At 46.6% G+C, this 25,074-nt stretch overlaps 1 protein-coding gene across 1 annotated transcript in view; it reads left to right on the top strand.

Annotated features, from left to right (window-relative positions):
* LOC138580641 (adenosine deaminase-like) overlaps window positions 1-25,074 on the top strand; it is a 540,146-nt gene that overhangs the window by 385,358 nt on the left and 129,714 nt on the right. Inside the window, exon 6 of the mRNA XM_069651342.1 lies at window positions 17,004-17,128. Within this exon, the coding sequence (XP_069507443.1) occupies window positions 17,004-17,128 (125 nt within the window). The remainder of the gene's footprint in view (window positions 1-17,003; window positions 17,129-25,074) is intronic.

Genomic DNA, 25,074 nt, shown 5'->3' with positions numbered 1-25,074 from the left:
CTCACAAGGTGGGGAGCACACACCAACGATCTGACAATCAGCGGCCGTTGGTCTCCATCAGAGTCCAAACTACACATCAACCTTTTGGAGCTGAGGGCAATCAGACTAGCGCTGAAGGCCTTTCTGCCCTCTGTACAGGGAAAGAATGTCCTGATAATGACGGACAACACAGTGGCCATGTACTACCTCAATGAAAGAGGAGGAGTAGGGTCACTACCACTGTGCAGAGAGGCGATGAAGCTATGGTTCTGGGCAATACGAGAAGGAATCTCTCTATCGGCAATTCACCTAGCCGGAGAGAAGAACACGGCGGCAGATGCTCTGAGCAGGCAGAGCACGGTCTCTCACGAGTGGGAGCTGGCTCAGGAAGTCCTTCTGGAGATCTTCGCCCTTTGGGGAACCCCTCAAGTGGATCTGTTCGCTACCGCGATCAACCGGAAGTGCGATCAGTACTGCTCAAGGGAGCTCTGGGAGACGCATTCGTAGTGGAGTGGAAGTTTCCACTGCTGTACGCATTTTCCCCAGTCCCTGTGATTCCTCAAGTAATCAGGAGGTTGAGAAAGTTCAGGAAAACCATGATCCTAATTGCCCCGGATTGGGCCAGGAGGACGTGGTACCCGGACCTTCTAGACATGTCCATCTGCCCTCCAATACGTCTTCCGCAAAGAGAGGATCTTCTCTCGCAAGAGGAAGGTCTGGTTCTCCATCCAGAGGTCAAGACACTCAACCTTCACGCATGGTTTCTGAGAGGTTGAGATACAAGGATTAGGATCTTCCGGATGACGTAATGGAAGTCTTGCTTTCGGCCAGAAGGCCAGCAACAAAATCTTTGTATTGATGTCGCTGGAACAGGTTTAGTAACTGGTGCAAAGATAAGCATGTGGACCCTTTTCAATGTGGCACTCCAATAGTGCTCTCTTTTCTATTACATCTAGCCGATCTGGGGCTCCAGATAGGAACAATCAAAGGATACCTTGCTGCGCTGTCCATTTTCAAGCGCACCTCGGAAGAGGTTTCATATTTCAAAATACCACTAATAATTCAATTCTTAAAAGGACTTACTAACGTATACCCTCCAATACCTTTTCATGTCCCAACTTGGGACTTAAATTTAGTCTTAAAATTCTTGACTTGCATACCTTTTGAGCCTCTGCACTCATGTTCATTGAGGCTTTTAACACTAAAAACTGTCCTTCTTGTGGCCCCATCATCAGCCTGCAGGGTTAATGAACTTCAGGCTCTCTCATGCAAACCACCATATACTATTTTTATAAGGATAAGGTAGTCCTTAAAGTTAAACCTTCATTCTTACCAAAGGTAGTTTCAGACTTCCCTTTGTCACAAAAAATAGTACTAACAACTTTTTATCCTCTTCCTCATTTGGGCAAGGAAGAGGAGAGACTGCACAGACTAGATCCCAAGAGGGCTCTTAGTTTTTACATCTCAAGGATGTCTAAATTGAGACAAGATGACCAACTATTTGTGGGTTATACTGGTCATAAACTAGGCTTATCTGTAACAAAACAGACCATATCCCGCTGGATCATCTTAGCCATAATTGAATGCTACAGATTAGCGGGAAAAGACCCACCAGATGGGCTTCGTGCCCATTCTACAAGGGGAATGGCCACTTCTGCGGCTCTAAAGAGGGGAGTCCCGCTAGCAGATATTTGTGCAGCTGCAACTTGGAAAACAATGCATACTTTTGTCAAGCATTACTGCTTGGATACTGCCTCCTCCAATGAGGGATTATTTGCCAAGGCAGTTCTGCATTCTGTTCACGAAAACTGAAACTAGTACTCCCACCTCCAAAATTGTCACTGCTATGGCAGTCTATCATAAGATGAGGAATACGTGGGAGGACACAATCCATTCAAAGAACAAATTACTTACCAACTGTAACGTTCTCTCGACTGGATGTTCCTCCCACGTATTCCTCATCAACCCTCCCATCCTACCCCACAGTACACTTTCCGTTTTCTTACACTTTCCTCTCACAATGAGTGCATTAGTTATGGGGCACGCCTGGGTGTTCCTCCTATATGTTTCATCGAAAAAACGGAACTGAAGCAACGGGCGCGGCTCAAGCTATTTATACCATTGGTGACGTCGACAGAGTACGGAGTCCGTCGAGGGACAATCGACGCCACGACCTCAAGCACAGCGCCCTCTGCTGAGAGAATTTTTTTTTCCGAAGCAGCGAAGCTGGGGACAACGAGTTATCATAAGATTAGGAATACGTGGGAGGAACATCCAGTCGAAAGAACGTTACAGTTGGTAAGTAACTTGTTCTTCTGAGGCAAGCCTCTGCCATCTTTAAATGTGTTATCATAAGTCATTTCTTATTGAAATTGACATCCTTGTTCTTCAAATCAATGCAAATACAAATACAAATGCTTCCACATTCCAGGTGAAGTTCACTCCCTTCTTCAAAAGTGTAGGAACTGAAGTCACTACCTTTGAGAAGTCCTATATACATTTCATTAGAAAATGTGGACCGCGGGAAACTCTATGCATCCTTTCTGCACTGCAGAGCAGGCCACCACAAAACAGCCTTAACCACCTTCCCGTTCCACTTAAAGTCCAGACATGGAAATCACAAACCCTAAAAACTCTACGCTCGGTATGAAAGTGGCTATTCTCTCCCTTACAATTTGCAGTGTGTGCTCCACGTGTCGCTGATGTTGTGGCAACACCTGGAAGAAGATAAAGTTGTTGTCAATGTGCACCACTGCAAACACACACACAGGAATTCCCTTAGGACCACATTCATGAACCATTGGAAAGCCGCTGGCCCATTGCAGTCCTACCCGCCTGACCTGGTACACTAACAGTCCAAAATGGGTCTGAAATGTGGTTCTTCACTTGTCCCCCTTTCTTACCCTGACCACATCATAAGCCCCCTTTGGTCTAACTTGAGGAAGATGCTCACATGCTGTTTTCAGTGTAATATTACTGGGATAAGAGGCATGGGGAACCCATTCTTTACTGTGACCTTATTCAGGCCTGTGTAGTCAGTAGTTGAGTGTGAATTTCTACTAAAGCCATTGGCTAATGTTCTCTATATATACTCTCTCAGGTGTCTAGCCCTTTCTGCAGAGCATAGTTACAACTACACTGAATGGGTTGCCTGCTTCCAAGTCAGTCTTACAGTCCTATTGTTAATGGGAGGTAGCTCACTTGCCTTCTTTTTATCAAACACACCTAGGTATTCCTGCTAGCACTGAAGCAACTCCCCCTCTACCACTCCTATTTTGTGAATTCCTTCCGCCAAACTCACACCCATGGACCCACACATTGAGCTGCCAACTAACCGTTGCACTTGAAGCAAACCTCAGAACAATACTAGGACTCATACTTGACTGATCGGGCCTACTAGTTCACAGCTGGCATGTGTAGCATGAATCGGGACAACTCCGGGCAACTCCAACTCTGCTGTCCTATGAGTAATTGGCCCTGACAAGCGTTTGGTGCCATCCACTGCCTGTACTTGTTCCACAACTTCCTTCTGTACTATCGAAAGACCCATATTTCTTGCATAACCCCTAATCTCAGTTGGCACCAGAGTACACATGATTGCATAACTCTGCACAGTAACGTAAGAATATATTCAGGGACACATGAACCACCAATGCTCTCAGGCTGATTAGTCTTGCCACCTGCTGAGTCATCCCATCACCAGCTGCTGCACTTTCTGTGTCATACATGGGCACACTTTTAAAATGATCCTCCTTTGCACAATATAAACATACAGATTCAGCTCCCGTTCTCTTTCACTCTGTTCGAGACAGCCGAATCTTGTTCTTAAATAGCTCCTGGGATCTCCAAATCCCCTTCCCTGCTGGGTCTACCTTCTGCCGCTCAAGCCCAGTCAGCACCCTTAATTCGGAGCCTCTTGTTTCAAAAGTCCTGTTCTCCTTTATCCCTTATGTCCATTAATTCCATGGTATATCTTTATTACTTTGTAAATGTAAGCCTTGCTAGAAGTGGGGCACCCTACAACTGAGGCCAAAGCATAGTTAGGTCCCCAATAAAACTGGAAAACCTACTTATTTTCGGGGAAGCTGCTCTGTAGCACCAGGGTTCTGAGTTGAACTATGTAAACAACCCTCTCCCAATGTCCTGCTTGAGGTTTAAGTGTTCACTGTCTACCACCTAGGTAGCTGCCCTATTGCCCAATGTTCTCCTAACAATCTTTGTTGAACAATTCAAAGTTGGACCAAATGGGGTTATCCTGTGGACAAAAAAGTGCAAACCACAGTGCATGGGAAAACTGGAAATGTGTGTGCATCCCCGCTAAACCTCTGAGGGAGAGCTAACGGTACTGGTGTGTTGGAGGCCACCAAGCAACTCTCCTACCACCACTCTTCCTCTTGGCAAACCTCCCCCTTCCCTGATTCCACCTCTTCTCTTCCTGAATCTACTCGAGGGGGTTAAGACTCGGTCCAAGTTGGCAAAGGCATCCGGCCAGCTTAGTAGAAATTCTCCTTTACATCTAGGTTTCCATCTTGATTCCCAACTTCCTGCTCTCCTATCTAGAGGTTGAAAACTCTTTCCGGTGGTCTTGCGGTAAAGACTAGAGACATGTTCTCTGCCTCCATTGTCCAGGCCTTAAAATGTGATCAGCCTTTCAATCTATACAGTCCTGGAGCCAAACTTCCACAGGAGCTTCCTGCCCCAAAGCTCCTTAACACACTATGAACTCCACTAATTAATAACACTGCAGAGCTATTCAGTTTCAGGGGAAAAGAGGAAGTGGATAAAATAATGCAACCCCGGTCTAAATGACGGTCTCAGTGAAACACATCACATAGTTTTCTCATTCGTTTTTGTTGGTCCTTCTGTTAAAACATTCCCCCCAACTATTCCAAACCCATACCTGGAAACCCCCGCGAACACATGGGTGCCCTTGCTGATCAGACACCCAAGAGGATAGCTTAGGTGCTTCCTTGTAATAGACTTGACAAATTCTTTCCTTTTTCTTGGTTTTCCTTACTACTATAAATAATGTCCCCTATACATTCTTCCTAGCATACCATTCTACTTAATTATGTACATGAACTCAAGTGTGTTCGAGGGTAGTCTTTCTACTCTGGTTATGGGTATTGAACGCGCACATTCCTTTATTGTTTCTCAAGTCCTTTCACAGTGTTTATATTTTCTCCATGTTCTAACTTTCGCAATGACTTGACTGGCCCAGTTCCAAACAGTTTTCCTCAAGAGGTCTCTCACTCTCTCTTCTCGGCAAACCTTGAGGTCTTTTTCCTTAAAGGTAATTCACAGTGTTTTATATAATGAGAACAGAGCTTGAAAAGTTCACCTTGCTCAGCTTTTTTTAACCACAGTTACAGATTGTGCGGGTTTTGTTTCCCAACACAACTTGTAGCTTTTGCTGGCGAGCTGGAACGCCACTCACTTGACTCGATAGCTGCCTTTCTCGTGTCTCTGTGTGGAGCCTGCACTCCCGCCCGTAGCTCAGCACTCCTGCAGGCAGGTAGTTGATCCGCTGCTCTCTCCTCAGTTTACAGACCAGCTCTAATTGCCTTCCGGAGTTTCCACCAGGGCGGTCAGGTGAAATGGCACCCTCCTGATTGGACCGTTCAAGCCTAAACTAGCAGATGAGCAAAATACTATCACCCGCTTGGAGTGAATCAGTTAAAAAGCAGTATTTAATGGCAACGCCTGGCTAAGAGATCTGTAAAGGAGTGCCCTTGGGCTGCCAGTCTGCCAAACTCGATCCGGATCATCATGGCTTGGGTATCAGGTAATAATGTCCCCATACATAATGTTGCCGGGAAAAGCCATTGGCAACATTATATATGGTGACATTATGTATGGTGATGGGTTGCGGGGATTTCCCCTGCTCCCCTTGTTAAAAAAATATATATATATCGGGGGTGTCCCCCGCATGTTCAATGTAATAATGTCTCTGCAAACAACAGCAACTTTTTTTGAGGAGACATTTCTGCAGGGACATTATTACATGGAACCATGGCTTGGACACCCTGCCCAAACGTCTTTTAAGGTATTTAACCTGCAAGCCCAGACTCGCTCCTCACAAAGGGCCTCATTACACGGAAGGCGGTAAGGGTTAACGGTCACCGGTAATGGTACCGGTGACCGTTAACCCTTACCGCCTTACAACGAGGTCCCTTTGCGGGTTGGTACTTTAACGCCTGCTTTTTTAGCAGGCGTTAAAAACCAACCCGCAAAGGGACCAGGGTGCTAATTGAGGTACCGCAATTTGCGGTACCGTAATTAGCACCTTCCCCATTCCCATTATGCCCTATGGGGCAAAAATGGGAATGGGAAGGGCAATGGGGGAAGGGGGAATTACCGCCCCGCCAACCTTGGAATAGGGCGGTAATTCCCCTTTCCTCCAAGGCGGTGCCGGTATTTTGCCGCCTAACGTGTAATGAAGCCCACAGTCTTGAACTTATTCTCAACCAAGAACTAAAAGGACAGCTTTCCCGGTAAAGGTAAACCGATTGACCCCTGAGCTCTGGCAAATGTAAGGTAAGATAGGACAAAGAGGATATAAAACAATAAGAACTGGGCTAAGTCTTGGCAGATATATAGAATTATATATCAACTATAGGTATATATTCCACCGAGGGAGGGTGCGAGGGGGGTACGAGTGGCATCTGATAGACAATAAGAGTGACATTCAAGTTGACTATGATGTCACTCAGAACTTCGAGGTGGAATACACTGCGTAGTTGAAATCCATCCATCTATAATTTTATGTTGTGTGTGACCCCTGTTGCCTGATTTTGCCACCCCTTGCTCTGCCCCCTTGGAACAGCACTGCTGGTGGTGCAGAGAGGAGGCACGAGGAGAAAGATATACCACATACTAAATAGCAGGTTGAGCCCAATCAGCAAATTGCTGCTGTGAGTTCAGAGCCGTTGATAATGAATTCTCTAATCCCCTGCAATGACGTCAAAGTAGAAGGACAAAGCATTCAGAAAAGGCAATCGTCGCTAATGGCTCTATAGGGCAGCCATTCACAACAACTATACTTTGATTCCTTTCACTCTTTAGAATGTATAACTACGATTATCTGTATACTCATTGATATTTTTTGTAGTATGCAAGTAGTCATGATAATGTGAAGCGAGCAAACAGCGTCATCTATAACACATTAAGATATCCCAGGTCTGTCTTGCATGCCGCCTTCAAAGGCCTCCTATGCTTGGAAATCCTCATGGGCCTGCGGTCAGAACTGGCTGCTGCCGTCATGGAAGGCGGAAGTGGTGGAAAGACGTAGCTAGGCATCATTCAAACATTTAGAGAACCAGTTAAAATTCTGCTTCAGTGGGGAGGAGCTTGAGGGTTATGATGCACGTGATTTGCTCATTGTAGGTGAAATTTGCATGGTAACTAGTGGTGTACTGAATAGTATATTTACAGGGTAATTCATGGAATAAATGTGCGTTGAAAAGGGGAGCGCAAGCCTAAAAATCGCAGGGCACGCGTGCTAAAGCCGCACACGCAGCCGTTCGTCGATTCATGGAATGGCCTGCGCGTGTAAACCCTGGGATGTGTGCCAAATCCGTAGGTGGCGCACTCGGGCGCACACGTCACTAAACGCTGTGCGCAACGCACACAGCAAAAGTGCACAACGTGTAGCGCACACAAGAAAAGGGGGCAGAACACAGGGTGTAACACACGGAATGGGGAACAACGCGTGAAAATGTGGGCGTTATGGTGGAAGTACCGCAGGTAAATGCTCGCAACGCCCACACGCGCGCTAACAACACGTATTCATGGAATCGAACAGGGGAAACCCGTGCGCCAAAAAAGACGCGCTAATCCAAAGCACGTACGCCAGCAGGAAGCTGGCGTAAGAGGCCCCACGCAGCATAAAAGTGCGCGCAAACAACAAACAAGCTCATATGCTACGATGAATATACCGTTCCTCGCAGCAGTGGTCGTGGGAAACTGCAGGAGGAGGATAGCCAGGCCCCACGTTTTTTTACCTAGGACGCCTGATGACCAGGTCTATGCGAGGTACAGGTTTCCACCACTAAAAATCCTAGAACTGGTCAGGGAGTGGTGGAGGACACATCCCTGCCACAGTCGGGAGTCAGAGGTCCAGCACGGGTGGCCACCCCAACAACTGGACCCCAGCAGGAGGAGGACGTGCAAGCATCGACAGGCAGGGCACATGCACGGCAGCAGCAGGCTCAAGGTGGGAGCAATGATGGCTCGGGGCCATCAACATCACAGGGGCAGGCATCGGCCAGTGGACAGGAGGACCCTGGATTGGGTGTGTCTTCATTGTGGCAGCGGTTGGGCCGGCAAATAGATGCGGAGCGGCGGCGGGTGGAAGAGGCACGGCTCACTATGGTCAGGGCTGAGAACTCCATGTGCAGGGCATTGAGGCGGGCTGAGTGCCTCGAGGCAATTCGCAGGGAGTTGGAGGAGGCCATGCCTGCATCCCTGCAAGACCTCGGGGCCAGGGAAGAGGCCCGCCTCCAGGACATTGAAGAGGAGTTCGATGATGCCCTGGCCCCGGACATCAACAAGTGAGCCGTTGGACTTGCCCGCCGCATTTGTACATAGTTCTTTAGGGTTAGGTTTCATTTGTTTTTTCTTTATTTTGGAGTTCATGGACTTTGCTCCACTTTATGTACATAGCTATTTTTTTAGGATTTTTGGTAGGTTTCCTTTTGTTTGGGCATCATGGACCCTTTGGACTTTCACTGTATATAGTTCCACACTTGTACATACTTTAGTTATTCTGTCATCCCATGGATCAATGTTTTTTAAACATTTTTCATGTACTTTATTTGTACATTTGAAATGGACAAATTCCGTTTTTTTCTTTTTTGGATTTTTGGTTTACATTTGGATTTCTTTTTATTTTGGATTTCATTGTTTCTTCATTTACAAGTTTGATGTTTCATGATGTCTTTTCTTTGTGTATTTTAATACAAATCATATTTCTTCATTATTGGTGTTGTGTACTCTCATTGGTTTTGTACATGTCTCAATGAGCATTGCCTCAGTCAGGTGTTGCTACTGTGTGGCTCTGTTGTAGTTTTATGCATGGCTATGGTGGTTCTTTTGAGGCTATCATGGCATGGGTACTTTGGGAGTGGGTGCAGTGGATGGTTGCGTGCTTGTACTGGGGGGCCGGTGGATTTGTGTGGGCATTAGGCCCATGAGTCTCTTTTGTTAGAACACAGTGTTTGGCGTGCCATGTATCGGGGCCTGCTGGCAGGTGCCAGTCAATGGTGGGTGGATGGGTGGGTGACATGAGTTGGGGCCTGCTGGCAGGTGCCCGTGAATGGTGGGTGGGACTGCATGAGTCGGGGCCTGCTGGCAGGTGCCCATCAATGGTGGGTGGGTGGTTGGGGGACATGAGTCGGGTCCTGCTGGCAGGTGCCCGTCAATGGTGGGTGGATGGTTGGGGGACATGAGTCGGGGCCTGCTGGCAGGTGCCCGTCAATGGGAGACATGAGTCGGGGCTCATAAGTGCGCTCACAAGTGCATGGTGCCATGTGGGCTTCCTACAGGGCATGGTCAGGGGTGTAGGGTAGTCCCCTGTGGTGTGGGCTGCCTGCAGGGCATGGGGAGGGGGGAAAGGGCACACCCGGGAGGGGCCACAATGCCAAATCGAGTGAAAAACTCCCTGTGCATACCCGAAATACACATACCCCGCTCTCACCTGGCCTATCACGTGTGAAACTTCCCATGCACCCCCAAAATACAAGTAACCTGCTCTCGCCAGGACTATCATGTGTGAAACTTCCCCCGCACCCCTGAAATACGCATACCCCACTCTCGCCACGACTATCACATGTGAAACTTCCCGTGCACCCCCGAAATACACGTACCCTGCTCGCCCAAGGCCTATCGCGTGTGAAACTCCCACGCACCCCCAAAATGCACATACCCCGCTCTCGCCAGGACTATCGCGTGTGAAACTTCCCACGCACCCCCAAAATACACGTGCCCCGCTCGCCCAAGGTCTATCGCATGTGAAACTTCCCGTGCACCCCTTGAAATACACATACCCTGCTCTCGCCAGGACTGTCGCGTGTGAAACTTCCCGCGTACCCCCGAAATACATATACCCCGCTCGCCCAAGGCCTATTGCATGTGAAACTCCCCGCGTAACCCCGGAAGCCCACTCACTCTCCCCATGCCCCGCAGGCAGGCTATCCACCTTGGGCATCCCCCACAGGCAGCCCACACCACACGGGGTACTTTATCTATGCAATTTACTTGGCGCGAGCGGGGTATGCGTATTCCGAGGGGTGCGCAAGTACATTTTCATGCGTTTTGGCTGCCGTGAGCGGGGTATGCGTTGTATTTTCTTGCGATTACAGTGTAGTAGCCCTGTAAGCTGGTCCAGGGTTAGCACGGCCCTTTGCGCCGCATTGGGGATTTCAATGGCTTTTCCTTGTGCAAGGGGCATTCTTGGGGGCGTAACTGGCGCTGCGGGATGTTTGCTGAGCCAGCGCTGAAAATGGCTTTGAAAATCCATGAATTCGCAGTGCGCCAGAATGCTGTTTAGCGCACGCAGCTGGCGCACGATCCCTCTCTACGCTGCTCGCGTGCGCTGCCTCTGCACTGAATTCTATGAATTACCCCCTTAGTATGCGGCCGAATATCGAATAGTTTGTGAAGTATTCAGCCGAAGCCGAATATGAAGCCGAATAGTTGTTTTATTTAATAAATCATGTTCCAAACTTAGAAAAAACACTTTAAAACAAACATGATAGGACTATTTTAGCTATATTCCCGTCTAACATTTATTTCTCTTCATTTTAATCAAGATATCCTTATTTAAAGCATACAAGCTTGGCTAGAAAAGAACAGATTAATAAGAAAATAGGTATCAAATGTATGGAACGATGTTTTGTATGCAAATCCTGTTATGCACAAAGTGTGAGGCTTGACGTATGCAGATTTTCCAAGAAGCAAGTTTGCCCAAGAGGCTAATATTTTTTGGGAAATGTCAGTCACATCTTGCACTGGCTGATATGTATCTGTCATTCCCCCAGCCCTCCTGACCTAAAAGAGGCAGCCCACCTGTTGGGACGTTTTCCATTTTCCAAATACCCATGTCCCCAGATCAATTTCACCAGTAAAACATAGCTCTCTGACTGTGTGCTATAGTGTGTCCTCACACATCTCTCCATGCCCCCTCTCGCATACTGTCCCCAGGGAAATTGGACAGATTTGCCAACATGAAGTCCTCCGAGATGCCTCTTAGGTTGGGGCACATCACTCTGCCTCGCATAACTGACTACCTGAGATTAACTGTTGTCCACTAACTGTTGGGAATTCTGAGTTTCTCCATAGACATTCCCATTAGAAAAAAAGATAATACTTGCTTCTCATTCACTCCAATAGACACACATAATGCACATTACTCTGACATTTTATCAGGATGCTGTCAGACAAAGGGCCACATTACAAGGTTGGCGGAATGGGTTTACCGGCACCGGTAATGGTGCCGGTGTCTGTAAACCCATTCTTCCCTATTACGAGGTTCCCTTGCGGGACCTGCACAGAACGTCTGGTCAGACCAGACTCCTTGTCTTATTAGCTCCATCCCCATTCCCATTAAGCCCTATGGGAGCTCAAATGGGAATGGGGAATGGTTTCTTGAATGGTGACTTACCAGGTCCTCCAAGGTTGGAATGACCTGGTAAGTCCCCATTCAGGGAACCCGGACCCAGACACGATTTTGGGTGCAGCCATGGCGCTAATAGCACCATGGCTACCTCCAAACTCGTAATGAGACCCAAAGTGTAAATTGAGTGCAGGGAGACGCTAACGGGAGCACTTACGCGCTAGTGGGTCGGTTGCACGCAGTTTTACTTGCTAACAAAATGGAATGTTAAATGAAAGAGTAACAACAGGCACAATTGCCTTTCCTCTTATTTTTCTCTCTTTGTGAAACTTGTAAATGCCGCCCACAAATTACAATTACAGAAGCATTCAGAATGGATTGCTATGAAATCAGCCTGCTTTTTACAGCGGATGCATGTAGGTACATCTAAAAGAATTCCATTAGTAAAATGCCAGCATGAAAATACATGTTGGTTTTAAACCATGTAGTATATGAAGGTAGAGAAGGAAAGCATAACAGAAATGTTGTGTCTGCTTCGTGCCCCTTCTGTGCCTTCAAATGAAATAAAAAAAAGGCCCAAAGGGTAAACCTGTGGCATAAATAGCTTACACTTTTCTATTAAGCCTCACTTGTGTACTATAAGAATTACAAAAAAAAATGAGCATCATTGCTTCATTCCATTTTTATTTTGTAATCTCCACTATATTTATGTCTCTCTCAGATGTTGAATTGCATTCAAATGATAAGGCAAAGTATTCGTCAAGAGTCGAATTCCAAGAAACTATTCGGCTGGAGCCAAATACCATTTTTCAGCCAGAATTCGGCCGAATACTTTCTCGAAACCGAAGTTCGGTACACCCCTAATGGTAACGGCTTTATAGATGTGCTTTCGGGGCCTCAGAAAAACTATACCGCAACTGAGGAATGCTCCTCTCATGTCCCAAAAGTAAGTGTTGTTATCCAGTAGCTCCCACTAAACTATCCATATCGAGGCCCAATGAATACCAATATTCAAATGTCCACTTTGATTTGCGCAGCCCTAATGTTCTGCCCAGGGATAAAGCTTTAATTTTGCTATTATGCTGGGGCCTAGCTCATGTGGAAAGTGTTGGTCTCTGATATGGGAGCAGTCTGCACTTCTCAAGTTCAGACCCCCTGGCAGGGTCGACTCAACGTTTAACCCTTCCAAGTTTGATTGAGTACTATAAAATGGAGAAGTAATAACACATATTATTAGAAGCTAAAGGAATCCCACATAATAATGAACATTATTTAACTATATTTTTTATTACAGAAAACAGGCTTTTTCTTTCTTTCTCTCTCTCTCTCTCCCTCCCCCACACGCTCCTCTCTTGCACATTTGCCCTTCCCTCTAATTGCCACTTGACCTCACTCCCTCGTGCCACTCTTTCTTCCTCTGTCTCTCTCTTGAGGGTTCCTCTCCCTCCACCCTTTCCTCACGTTTACCACCTACACTCTCAACTCCTTAATACTGTCACACTCCTCTCTCTCTCTCTCTCTCTCTCTCTCTCTCTCTCTCTCTCTCTCTCTCTCTCTCTCTCTTTCCCTCTCTCCCTCCCTCTCTCCCTCTCTCCCTCTCTCTCTCTCTCTCTCTCTCTCTCTCCCTCTCTCCCTCTCGCTCCCTCTTTTCACTAAATCACTGAAGTGGCTGGTAGCCCCAAGGAGAAAAAGGTTGGATAGGACAGGTTCTCAATGGAATATAAAACGTCCACCACTCCTTTCACAGTCATGGCTTACTTATGGTCTACTTGCAAGTTTGGTAGAATGTACCATTACGGCATCCAGTAACTTGCAAGCTGTGCATGATTTTGAGCCATGTAGGCTCTTCAATTATTCCTCATTTTTAGTGCCCTAATACGATGCCTGGGAAAACATATTACCACATGTGGTAGTTTGGGCATGTGAAAGATAGGGCATGTGGTAATGATTTCTGATGGAGGTAATCACTACCTCAGAAAAGTTATAGGAAGTTGATTCCACTTCTAAAACTCTGAATTTGGCATAGTTATCAAACATCCCGGAATTCTAAAATGCCAGATGTTACCACTACCCCCAAACTTGGAATCAGATTATGTGCTCTACAAGTGCTTATAAGTGTGTTTTTAATTTTGTAATAATCTCATATCTTGCTTGCATTCTCTTATCTTTAGTACCTGTAGTTTCATTTTATTGTAGAGCGAGTTTTTTGTGGCCATTGTAGTGTTTTACCTGATTCTGTTTTATGCAATTTACACTGCAAATGTTCTATTCTGTAACACGCAATGTCTGAAGGCCAGTTGTGCATTAACATTTTTGTTTAACATTTTTAATGTTTTGTTTATCTCATCCTATGTGATATGCCTGTTGTCGTTTATCTACTTCTGCGTTACCTCCATCATCGGTATTCATATAGAACTGATATCCCAAAGAGATGTGAGAATCCCAGGAAAAACAATGCACCGGTGTATGTACAATATCGTAAAACGGGAATACATATAAGGTCACAAAAATACCTTTACTATGAAATAGTAAATTGACTCCAATACCACCAAGATTCCTTTGCACGGCTGTGACAGAAAAATCTATGAGGATGGAAATAGCTTGAACCTTTTTATTTTTAGTGATGAAGTGATGTGGGTAAATGTGCCCCTAAGAGTGAGCTTTGCTAATCAAGCTCACTTTCATAATGCACCAGGCCACAAAAGTACAACACACACAGTTACCTCTGCTGTGACTGTCAACCGACATCCCTCAGCAGCTGCCATGTTGTGGCAACAGGGCAGATTTAAGGTCACATGCGCATTCCTGAACACAGCTGCTGGAACCCAAAGTTCGAAAAGGCATGGGTGGCCTTTTGACTGAGAGCACCTCTGGACCTAAAGCAACTGTGTACCCCCAGAAGTCTTGTGGTGGTTTATAAAGGCTAAATACAAATATAGCCATTGTGTGCCCCCAGAGGCCTGGTGACAGTTTGTTAAAGCTAAATGCAAGCCATGTCTGGTAGTGTTCACTTGGTGGACAGTAACTCATTCATGACAGGGCCTGGTGTGTCTATTCATCTGTCTGGGGTGGATGTACCCAAAACAACCATTTGCTTACCTCCCAGGAAGCCCTCACTTTGGTCCCTCTGAGAAGACTTGACACATTCTCCATGGAGCAGGACCACCTGGGTGTTCAGCTGACAACCATTGCATCAAAGGCAGCCCTGTCTTTACCATGCCCTCTTCTCTTCAGGGTGCTGATTACTGGAATCCTTTTGATGTAAGCAGTCAGAGGAAGAGGGAGAAGGTAGAGTAGCCCAGGAAAGAGCATCAATCCACAAAGGGGTCCACCATCTTAGGTCTTCCTAGGGCTCCCAAACTTGCTGTCCCATTCCCCACTTCCTGCAGTCAGAGTACAATGGGTATGATAGCAGAAGGCAAAAGATCATTGTTATAGCAGCCAGGATTATACCCTTAACAACAGGCTTGGTATGCACCAATCCACTGTGGCATTTTGCCTTTATAAAGGTGATTCCTTTTTGGACCATGAAGGATTCCTCTGCAACCTGATTGGGAGTAGAATCTACTAGAAAGTCCTCTGCCAGGGAGGTGAAGATCAGTATCTTACAGGAAGAGGGAAGCTTTCTCCCTAACTATTCCAAGGGAATATTTTGGGGGACTGCTGTGGACCTCCAGTTATCTGTTGCCTGAGCAATGGAACCAGGATCCTGCTCACTGGAGGGGAAGAATCCATGCAGGCGCTTCCTGGTGGGCTTCCTGGCATGGAAGTGCAGAATCAAGGACACCCCTTGCTCCTTGAACCCGTATCGGACCCCCCAGCAGCTCAGAAGCCCAGAAGCAGCCCCAAAGTCCTGCCTTACACCTCAAGATACATTTTGAGCTGGCTAGACTCACATTGAGCTGCCAAAGGATCTACGGTGCTGCCTTTGGCACTCCAAGCCTTTCAAACTGCTTAACTGCTTTTTGAGACTTCTCAACGCTGATTTATGGAAGCTGATTGCCCCGAATCGACCACCAGCACGACTCAGTGAAAGCAAACAACTTGCCAGGTCACCACCACATGCTTGATTCAAGAAAAGCCTTTTCTCAACCCGACTCAAACGCGATTGAACCCACTGGAAACCCTTGAATCGGCCTGTCTCAAACTCTGACTCAACCCAGCAGAAGCATTGACGCGATACTGACCTGGCTGCTGAATCAACCCACTGGAAGCCATCACCTCAACCCATCTGGAATGACATCTCAATCTACTGGGAGCCCTCGGCTTGAATCGTTGTGACGTCGACTCACCTTTGGGAAGCACGACTCGATTGTCTCGACACCAGATTGACAGCAGTAAAGTATCCAAAAACCTGCCTTGAGTCTGTTGAGCCCCAAAGACAAGATACTTCAAGTGGTCCTTCCCCCTAGCCTACCTTAGAGGGCTCTAGTGGCTTGCAAGTCCCCCTTCTACAACTTTTTAATTAGACTTTCAGTAATTATGAATATGCTGCTGGAATCATTCCCTGAGCACCCTGGTCTTCAAAGCCAGAGTGCCAATTCATTCTAAAAGTCTGCTTACTAATTTTTCCCTTACAGAGGGGGAGGGGCTTCCTTGTCTTCATTAGATGTGGGCATTTTTGTTTGTTTAATTAAAGCTCCTACTTGAATAGAATATTGGCTGGGCATTATTTAGTTTTTTATACCATAGTACTATTGTTGTTTGGTTTGCTTCTGTATCAGCTCACAGCCCTTCTAAAGAGTATAGCCGACCCTCACCCTGTGCTACCCTAAGAGGCGAAAGAGGCTTACCTCTCGGGCGGCACCTTTTTCCCCTTTATGATTGGGATCACTGTTGGTGCAGTAGTATTGTGGAGCTGAGTAGGAGTTTTATTCACTACTCATCCCTGCACCTCTGCATCGCAGTAGTCTTTTTGTCACAATGGCCCAATAGCATGAAAGAATATGTTAAATAATAGTATTCTAAATCTCAGACCTTTGTCTTTGCATTGTAGGCTAGTTACATGCAATTAGGATTGATTGAGACACCTGACAACAAAGATTGCGTTGTCTTATAACTATTACATGCACTTGACATTGTGTTTAAACCAATGCTGAAAATAATGTAAGCCTTATAGAACGAGGGAGTGGCCATGTTCTTGGGATAATGAGCAACTCCCAAGTTATTACCCGAGCTAAAGCTGAGGGCTTTGACCTGAGGACTGGTCATGATTGCAAGGGTTGATCACCCTTCCCGCAGCCTAAGAGGTTATTAGCACATGGACTTGTTCAACTAAAAAGCAAAGTGAATGGTTTGAGGCTGCTGCTCAAATCAGAGTATTTGGAGACTGCATTCTGTGCATTCTGATTGGCTGAGAAGAGATCTATCCTGGAATCCATGTGCTAATTATCATTCCTGTTCCTGACAGGTTGGTCGTCTGAGGTTTTGGAGCTGTGCAAGAAATATCGGAATGACACTGTGGTGGGCATTGACCTGGCGGGTGATGAGTCGTTGAATGTTGAATCCTCTCCAGGTCACAGACTCGCTTATGAGGTTTGTAGAAACAACTTTTCCCCTGGGATTCAAATTAAATGTATTGGACATCCAAAGGGTCCCTCATTGTGACGTGCACATTTAGAATTCGTATTCAGATGTCAAGGGTATGTGATGGCTTTTACATATATTTCAGTATAATTAAAATGTTTTTTGTGCAGTGTTAGTGACTATTGATCCTACTCGTTGTGTGTTTTCAAAATACTTTGTTTTTTTATGGTGGTATGTGCTCTTTTTCTACTGTCGGGCAGTATGTAATAGCAAGGCACATACATGATCATGCATTACCACAAAGAACTGTCATTAATTTCAGTAATGTTGGCTGCGCCCTGTGTTTAGAGTCTGAAATTAAGAACCACAAATGTGTTCATAAATAGAATCTGGTCACTATATAATGCATACGTGTCATTAGGTATAGCACTGTGAGGGCTTAGATTTCAATCACGAACTGTCCTCGAGCTCCAGGTGGTTTCTTTCACCCTTTCCTTGATATTACAAAATTGGTCGATGAAAGCCTTCATTGCACAACTCTGCAATGGGTTAGTTGGAGAATGTACAATATACAGGTGTTTTTCATATCGAGGACAACGTATGATGTTGCCCATCAAAAGTGCCATAGTTATCTCTGCCATGTCTTTACTTTCAATAAAGGAAGTGGCTGCCGAAAGCTCATGGTCCTAGCCTCAATATTGGGGAATATCCGTCCTAGTCCCTTCCGAAGCAAAGACAACCAATCTTGGTTCCGCAAACACCTGAAGCATTTCCTCGTGTCCGCAGCCTACTGAACTTGTCCTATGGCTCCCATTTGATTGCCCCCCCCCCCGAGTCTCCATGCAATCTGAATGGAAGTTGTTTTGTATGGTCGGATCTATGTGATCACTGCGACGGCCGAAAAAGCCAACTTTTTTTTAACCCTTTACCCCACATATATATGCGGGGGGAGACCCCCGCACCCTCCCCCATATTAATATTATACTCTAACCCCCCCAAATATATATGTGGTGTAAGGGGGGGGGTAAAAAAAAAGAAAAGTCAGCATTTCCGGCCGTCGCAATTCCCAGGTCGCCATTTTTGTACGATTTCGTATGGTCGTATTACAAATAGCAATACATACATTAATAAATCTCTCATATGCTATGGACTCTCTCGAAGTTATATGGCTTTTCAGCAATGGCCGGTAGATAAACACCTGGAGTGCTGGGGGACTACTCATTAAATTCCCGGCTCTGGCATGCACTGTATAAATCCCAGAAGGACCGACTCCTTTCTTCCTCCTTCTGAAGTCGGTAAATTGAATACCTTTAAATTTGGTATTAATAATAGACCTTATAACGGTGCATGGAAGCAGGGGGAATCTTTCAAGCAGTGCTATATTAAAAATAGATGTTGTGTTTCAGATACCTACAGTAGCAAGCCTTGAATCCCCCTGATGCTGATAAGACTATGGTACATTGGGTTTTATTGATCGAAACAAAGGGAACTCCCAGAAACTGATTATCGTGTGATGTTCAAACTTCAGAAACTTGGCTTCTTCCAATCACAGGCTTTGAGCCCCTGAATGCAGACTTGGACTTGCCCACGTGACATCAAGGCATTACCCGAACGACCAGCCCAACTGACTAGTGTGGGCTAGGCTTGCGGGACAATGCGGACCACTTTAAGGAGTTAGTGTACTGTGCAGTTGGTAGTGTTGTCCAATGTTATTAACACAATGTGCATTAAAATGTTGACGCAGATACTACTCTTACAGTTTATGGTGAAAAGTAATGCATAGCAATTCGGGTTTTGGGGGGGGGGGTCACTTTGTATTAGTACCGGGCCTACATTTCCTGAATAGTGGGGGTGCCCTGCACTGCAGTAGCCCCAGGAACGCTGGGTGCACTAATGGGCTTCATCATGATATGCTTTCCTGTAGAAGACGCAATTTTTTACTTAACTTATATTGTTTATGGGCTTAGCTTCTGCTTTTTGTTATAAAAACTGTGAGCACCATCTGTTAAAAGCTATGCTTGAGATCAAGAAGCCAAAGGCCTTTAAATGACTCTGAGGTAAAAGCGTCCATTATGCCAGGAATGTAAACGCTGCGCAGTTCGTGTACCATTTGCCAAGGTCAGGCGCCAGAATAAAGATAAATTGCAGGTTGCGCAACGAGGTTAATCAAATAAGCACAGCTGGATAAAATTGTGGTTGATTAAAGTGTGGGACGGAGCTTGGAGCAGAGGGAAGCGGGTAGGCACAGAGCTCTAGCGGAATGTGCAATTGTGCAAGGCTCGAGACTTTGTAGAGCGGGGGGGGGATAAACCGGCTTGTTATCTATTTCGGTTGAACAGATTTGAGAGGAACAGTGGCAGTTATATGAAAAAAGCAGCTCTAATGTACGATAAACACAGAATCCGACCAGCACCCTCTTTATTGAACACAAGGTTGCCTGGCAATGCTTGAAATTACCTTCAAAGTAAGAGCACCTCTTACTGGTGTAAAAGCCGTAATCAGCTCCTGTGACGTGAGGCATGTCTGGAGAGCATACATTTTGGGTATGGTGGTGAGAGTAAAGATAGGCTGGACTGTGTATGGGCCACTGGCAGTTTTTATTCAACATTCCCATTGGTTGTCTGCAGGCGCCCACTGCCTCCTAAAAAATCATCGGCAGGTGAGTGCTTGCGGCCCCCGACCTCCATTTTGCCCCGCTGACCCCCCTTCCCACCGCATCCCGCATCCCTTCCCCGAGCGTGTCCCTGCTCCCTCCCTCCTCCCAACCCGCCCACCGCCCGTGATTGGTTACTGGGCTTCCGGGCCCAGGGTCTAGCGACCCGCGCTGCAGGCGCCCACTGCCTCCTAAAAAATCATCGGCAGGTGAGTGCTTGCGGCCCCCGACCTCCATTTTGCCCCGCTGACCCCCCTTCCCACCGCATCCCGCATCCCTTCCCCGAGCGTGTCCCTGCTCCCTCCCTCCTCCCAACCCGCCCACCGCCCGTGATTGGTTACTGGGCTTCCGGGTCGGCAGGCGCCCACTGCCTTTCACCAACCAAAGCCCCCCTCTCCTCCTCTCCCAGCACCGTTCTCAGTGGTCCCTCCAGCCTTTATCACCGGTCCCCCCGGGCAGCCCTCTGCCCGGCAGCCCCCAGCGGCTAAAGGCCCCGAGGCCAAGGGCGACTCCAACAGAGGCAACTCCAGGAAATGTCAGCACCCCAGTGACCAGCCGTCAACCAGCGACTACAAGGACCAGTAAGGTAGGAGGGCCGGGGTTGGGAGAGGTACAGCTTTACACCAGATACCTAACCCCGTTGCCCCAAACTGCATTTGATAGAAGGGCCGCCGTGCCCAAAGTGTACTGTCTATTCTCCAAACTGCATTGATAGGCTTTTCTCCCACTATACAGGTGTCTCAAACTTAGCAGGGCCGCCGTGCCCAAAGTGTATTGTCTATTCTCCAAACTGCATTGATAGGCCTTTCTCCCACTATACAGGTGTCTCAAACTTAGCAGGGCCGCCGTGCCCAAAGTGTATTGTCTGTTCTCCAAACTGCATTGATAGGCTTTTCTCCCACTATACAGGTGTCTCAAACTTAGCAGGGCCGCCGTGCCCAAAGTGTATTGTCTATTCTCCAAACTGCATTGATAGGCCTTTCTCCCACTATACAGGTGTCTCAAACTTAGCAGGGCCGCCGTGCCCAAAGTGTATTGTCTGTTCTCCAAACTGCATTGATAGGCTTTTCTCCCACTATACAGGTGTCTCCAACTTAGCAGGGCCGCCGTGCCCAAAGTGTATTGTCTGTTCTCCAAACTGCACTGATAGGCTTTTCTCCCACTATACAGGTGTCTCAAACCTAGCAGGGCCGCCGTGCCCAAAGTGTATTGTCTGTTCTCCAAACTACATTGATAGGCCTCTCTCCCTCTATACAGTTGTCTCAAATTTAGCTGGGCCTCCGTGCCCAAAGTGTATTGTCTGTTCTCCAAACTGCACTGATAGGCCTCTCCCACACCGTACAGATGTCTCAAACTTAGCAGGGCGGCCGTGCCCAAAGTGTATTTTTCTGTTCTCCAAACTGCACTGATAGGCCACCCCACACTATACAGGTGTCTCAAACCTAGCAGGGCCGCCGTGCCCAAATTGCATTGCCTGTTCTCCAGACTACACTGATAGGCTTTTCTCCCACTATACAGGTGTCTCAAACTTAGCAGTGCCACCGCGCCCAAATTACATTGTCTGTCCCCCAAACTGCATTGATAGGCCCCTCCCCCTCTATACAGTTGCCTCAAATTTAGCTGGGCCGTCGTGCCCAAAGTGCATTGTCTGTTCTCCAAACTGCACTGATAGGCCACTCCCACACTATACAGGTGCCTCAAACCTAGCAGGGCCGCCGTGCCCAAATCTGCATTGTCGCTAAGGGAGACGGAGACTAAAGAGAGCCACTGTTAGAACCCAACTACATAACTATACAACCCTTAACTCCACCCTTACACCCCGACCAAGACAACAACTAAACTAAAACAACTCAGAATCGTACAATGCCGCGCAAACGACCCACCCAGAGGGAAAGAAGAGAAGAAAGAACAAACACCCCGAAACTTCAACTAAGAACCGCAACAACAGAACACACCCCCACAGACAGGTTCAAAGATCGGACCAACACTGAAAGAAGAGACAAATCCCTTTACCTAACTCCATACCTCACTGAGACCTACTCACCAGATCGAAACAACGCGACGCCAAAACCATCTACACTGAACAACCTACCAACATCACGAAGAATGACAAACTCCACCAGATACAACATGCGCACAACTGAAGCGATAACACCATACATCACCAAAGCAAGAAGAACTCCCAACCCACAACCATGTCCCCTGGAAGACGAACCAGATGAAAACAAAAACCCCAGGCTAAACCTAGAAGTACTACTTGAGAACGCTGACAACCCGAAACCTGCTCCTGAACAAGATCAGAAAACGACCCTAACAAAAAAAGGCAAACCAAGCTACACCTCTAAACTCCACTGCAATCTAATAAATGCAAGATCCATGTCAAAACACTCTACAGAGATCTTCGACCTACTCGACGACAACGGCATCGACATCCTCTTCATCACAGAAACTTGGCTGGACGACAACTACAAAATCACACTCCAAAGCTGCCTCCCAGCAAACTTTAAATGCCTTCAAATAAACAGGAAAAACAGAAAAGGAGGAGGCATCGCAATAGCATTTAAAGAGCAGCTAACAATAAGAACAGACAAACCACTCAACATCCCCAACTGCGAGTCCATGATCATACACCTAACAACTAGCCCAAAAACCAACATAACATTCATCCTGGTGTATAGACCCCCAATTTATGATGCATCCTTCGTCGACAACTTCATAGAAGCCATAACCAACATAGCCATCAACCACGAACACCTAATCATACTGGGGGATTTCAACATCTGGTTCGAAGACAGTCATGCCAACTCCCAAAACTCACTGACTGAACAACTCGCCACCATGAAACTACGACAACTAGTAAAAGGGGCAACTCACTCGGCAGGACACACCTTGGACGCAATATTCGCAGAGGAAAAACTCATCACCATGGCACCGCCGATACAAATACTGTGGAGTGACCATCTCATCATCCCATTCGTAATCACTTTGCCTACTCAAGTCTACATCCAACCTCCCAAACTCACAGCCACCACAAAAAGAAACTGGAAAGACGTCAAAAAAGGCAACCTATTCGAACAACTGGAGTTAACCAAGCCCTCAACAACAGAACTAGACCTAGCTGACCTAGACGGGAAAGCGGAGATACTACACAAATGGATTGCAGACACAATCGACAAGATGGCCCCAGAAAAACCATTCACACCATCAAAAAAAAGAGCAATGGCAAAATGGTTTACCCCACTACTAAGCACCATGAAAAAGGAAAACAAAAAGATGGAAACGGAATGGAGGAAAGATTACAATCCAGACAAAAAAACAATGTTCCAGAAGCACATTCGCGCATACAAGAAGGAAATTCAAAAGGCAAAGAGAAAGCATTATGATGACAGAATCACAAATGCCACCAACACACAAAAAGAAATGTTCCGTATCATTAAAGAAATGAGAAACCCACCAGGCTGTGACAACACCCCAACCCCCTCGGAGAAACTATGCAACAACCTTGCAGACCACTTCAAAAAGAAGATCAATGACATCCGACAAACCATCCAACAGAGACCAACCAGCAGCGACTTACAACCAAACGAACCCAAATCAGAACCGCAGCACAAACTCAATAACTACCCTCAAATATCAGCAGAGGCATTCGCAATGCTAATAAAACACAGCAAGAAAGCAGGCTCACCGATGGATCCCTGCCCCCCGGACATCTACAAATCCATCCTCGGACAAGGAACACCAGCAGAATACTTCAGAAACCTTCTAAATCTATCACTGGCAACAGGGACAGTACCAAGGATCTTCAAATCGGCTTACATCAAACCACTTCTGAAAAACACAAGCGGGGACGTAGATGACCTCTCCAACTACAGACCAATCTCCAACATCCCCTACCCAGCCAAACTCCTCGAAACCTACGTATACAAACTAACCCAAGAATACGTTGAAGAACACCACCTGCTAGACCAAGCTCAAGTCGGCTTCAGACCCACAAGAGGTACAGAAACAGCACTACTATCCATCTGGGATGACCTAAAAACAAACGCAGACTCCAACACAACATCTGCCCTTATCCTGCTCGATCTCTCAGCAGCCTTCGACACAGTTAGCCATGACACCCTAACCAAAAGACTAGAAGACATAGGCATAACAGACACAGCGCTACGCTGGACTAAATCATTCCTAGCAGACAGAACTGAAACCGTCTGGATCAAACCCTTCAAATCCACCCCACGAGTCAACGACTATGGAGTACCACAAGGATCCTCACTATCTCCATTGTACTTCAACATCTACCAAACCCCTGTAATCAGAATCTTCAAGAAACGCAACATCAAATGCTACAACTATGCAGACGACACTCAAATCATCTACAAGATCGAAGACACCCAAGCCGATCATTCGAACCTAACCGACTGTCTAAAAGAAGTCTTCAACTGGATGAATGCCAACAACCTGAAAATCAACCCAGGAAAAACAGAAATCATGATCATATCCAAAGACCAAGAGAAGGAAACCGCCATCCCGTGGCCAACGGAAATGGGATCTATACCATCACCATCTAAGGTAGTAAAAAATCTGGGAATCCTGATGGACAACACCCTAACCTTAGAACCGCAAATAAACGCAACAGTCAAGAAATGCTTCTTCCTCCTCCACACGGCAAGAAAAATACTACCTTTCCTCTCCTTCACACACAAAACACTCACCATCGTCGGCCTCATCATGTCAAGTATCGACTATGCAAACAGCCTCTACCTCGGTATACCGGAATACCTACTGAAGAAGCTACAACGGATCCAAAACACTGCAGCCAGACTACTCCTCAAACTATCCAGAAGAGACCACATCACCCCGGCCCTAAAAACACTACACTGGCTCCCAGTAAAACAGCGTATCATCTTCAAAACAATGTGCATAACGCACAGGGCAATCAGCGGACAAGGAGCTGAATTCCTACAAAAAAAAATAACAATCTACAAGCCAACGAGACCACTCAGGTCAACCAACGAAATCCGACTGGAACAAAAACCTTACATCAAGAAGAAACTCGGAGGCACCGCTTTCTACCACCTAGCCGCGAAAACCTGGAACAACATCCCAAAATTAATAAGGAACACCAAAGACCACCTTAAATTCAGAAAATTACTAAAAACCTACCTCTTCAACACCGGAGAATAAAACCAAAACAACAATAAGACAAACGAATCATCAAAAAAGGACAGTGACAAACCGCTAGAACCGACAGAAGTACCCGGGGCACCAACAGGGCTGACGCTGGACACAGGGGTCCACCCGCGAG

This window comes from Ambystoma mexicanum, chromosome 3p (assembly GCF_040938575.1).
Source record: "Ambystoma mexicanum isolate Mex_15411 chromosome 3p, UKY_AmexF1_1, whole genome shotgun sequence".
NCBI classification, from domain to species: Eukaryota; Metazoa; Chordata; class Amphibia; order Caudata; family Ambystomatidae; genus Ambystoma; species Ambystoma mexicanum.
The sequence above is the reverse complement of the archived record's forward strand: the minus strand, read 5'-3'. Positions and strand labels throughout refer to the sequence as shown.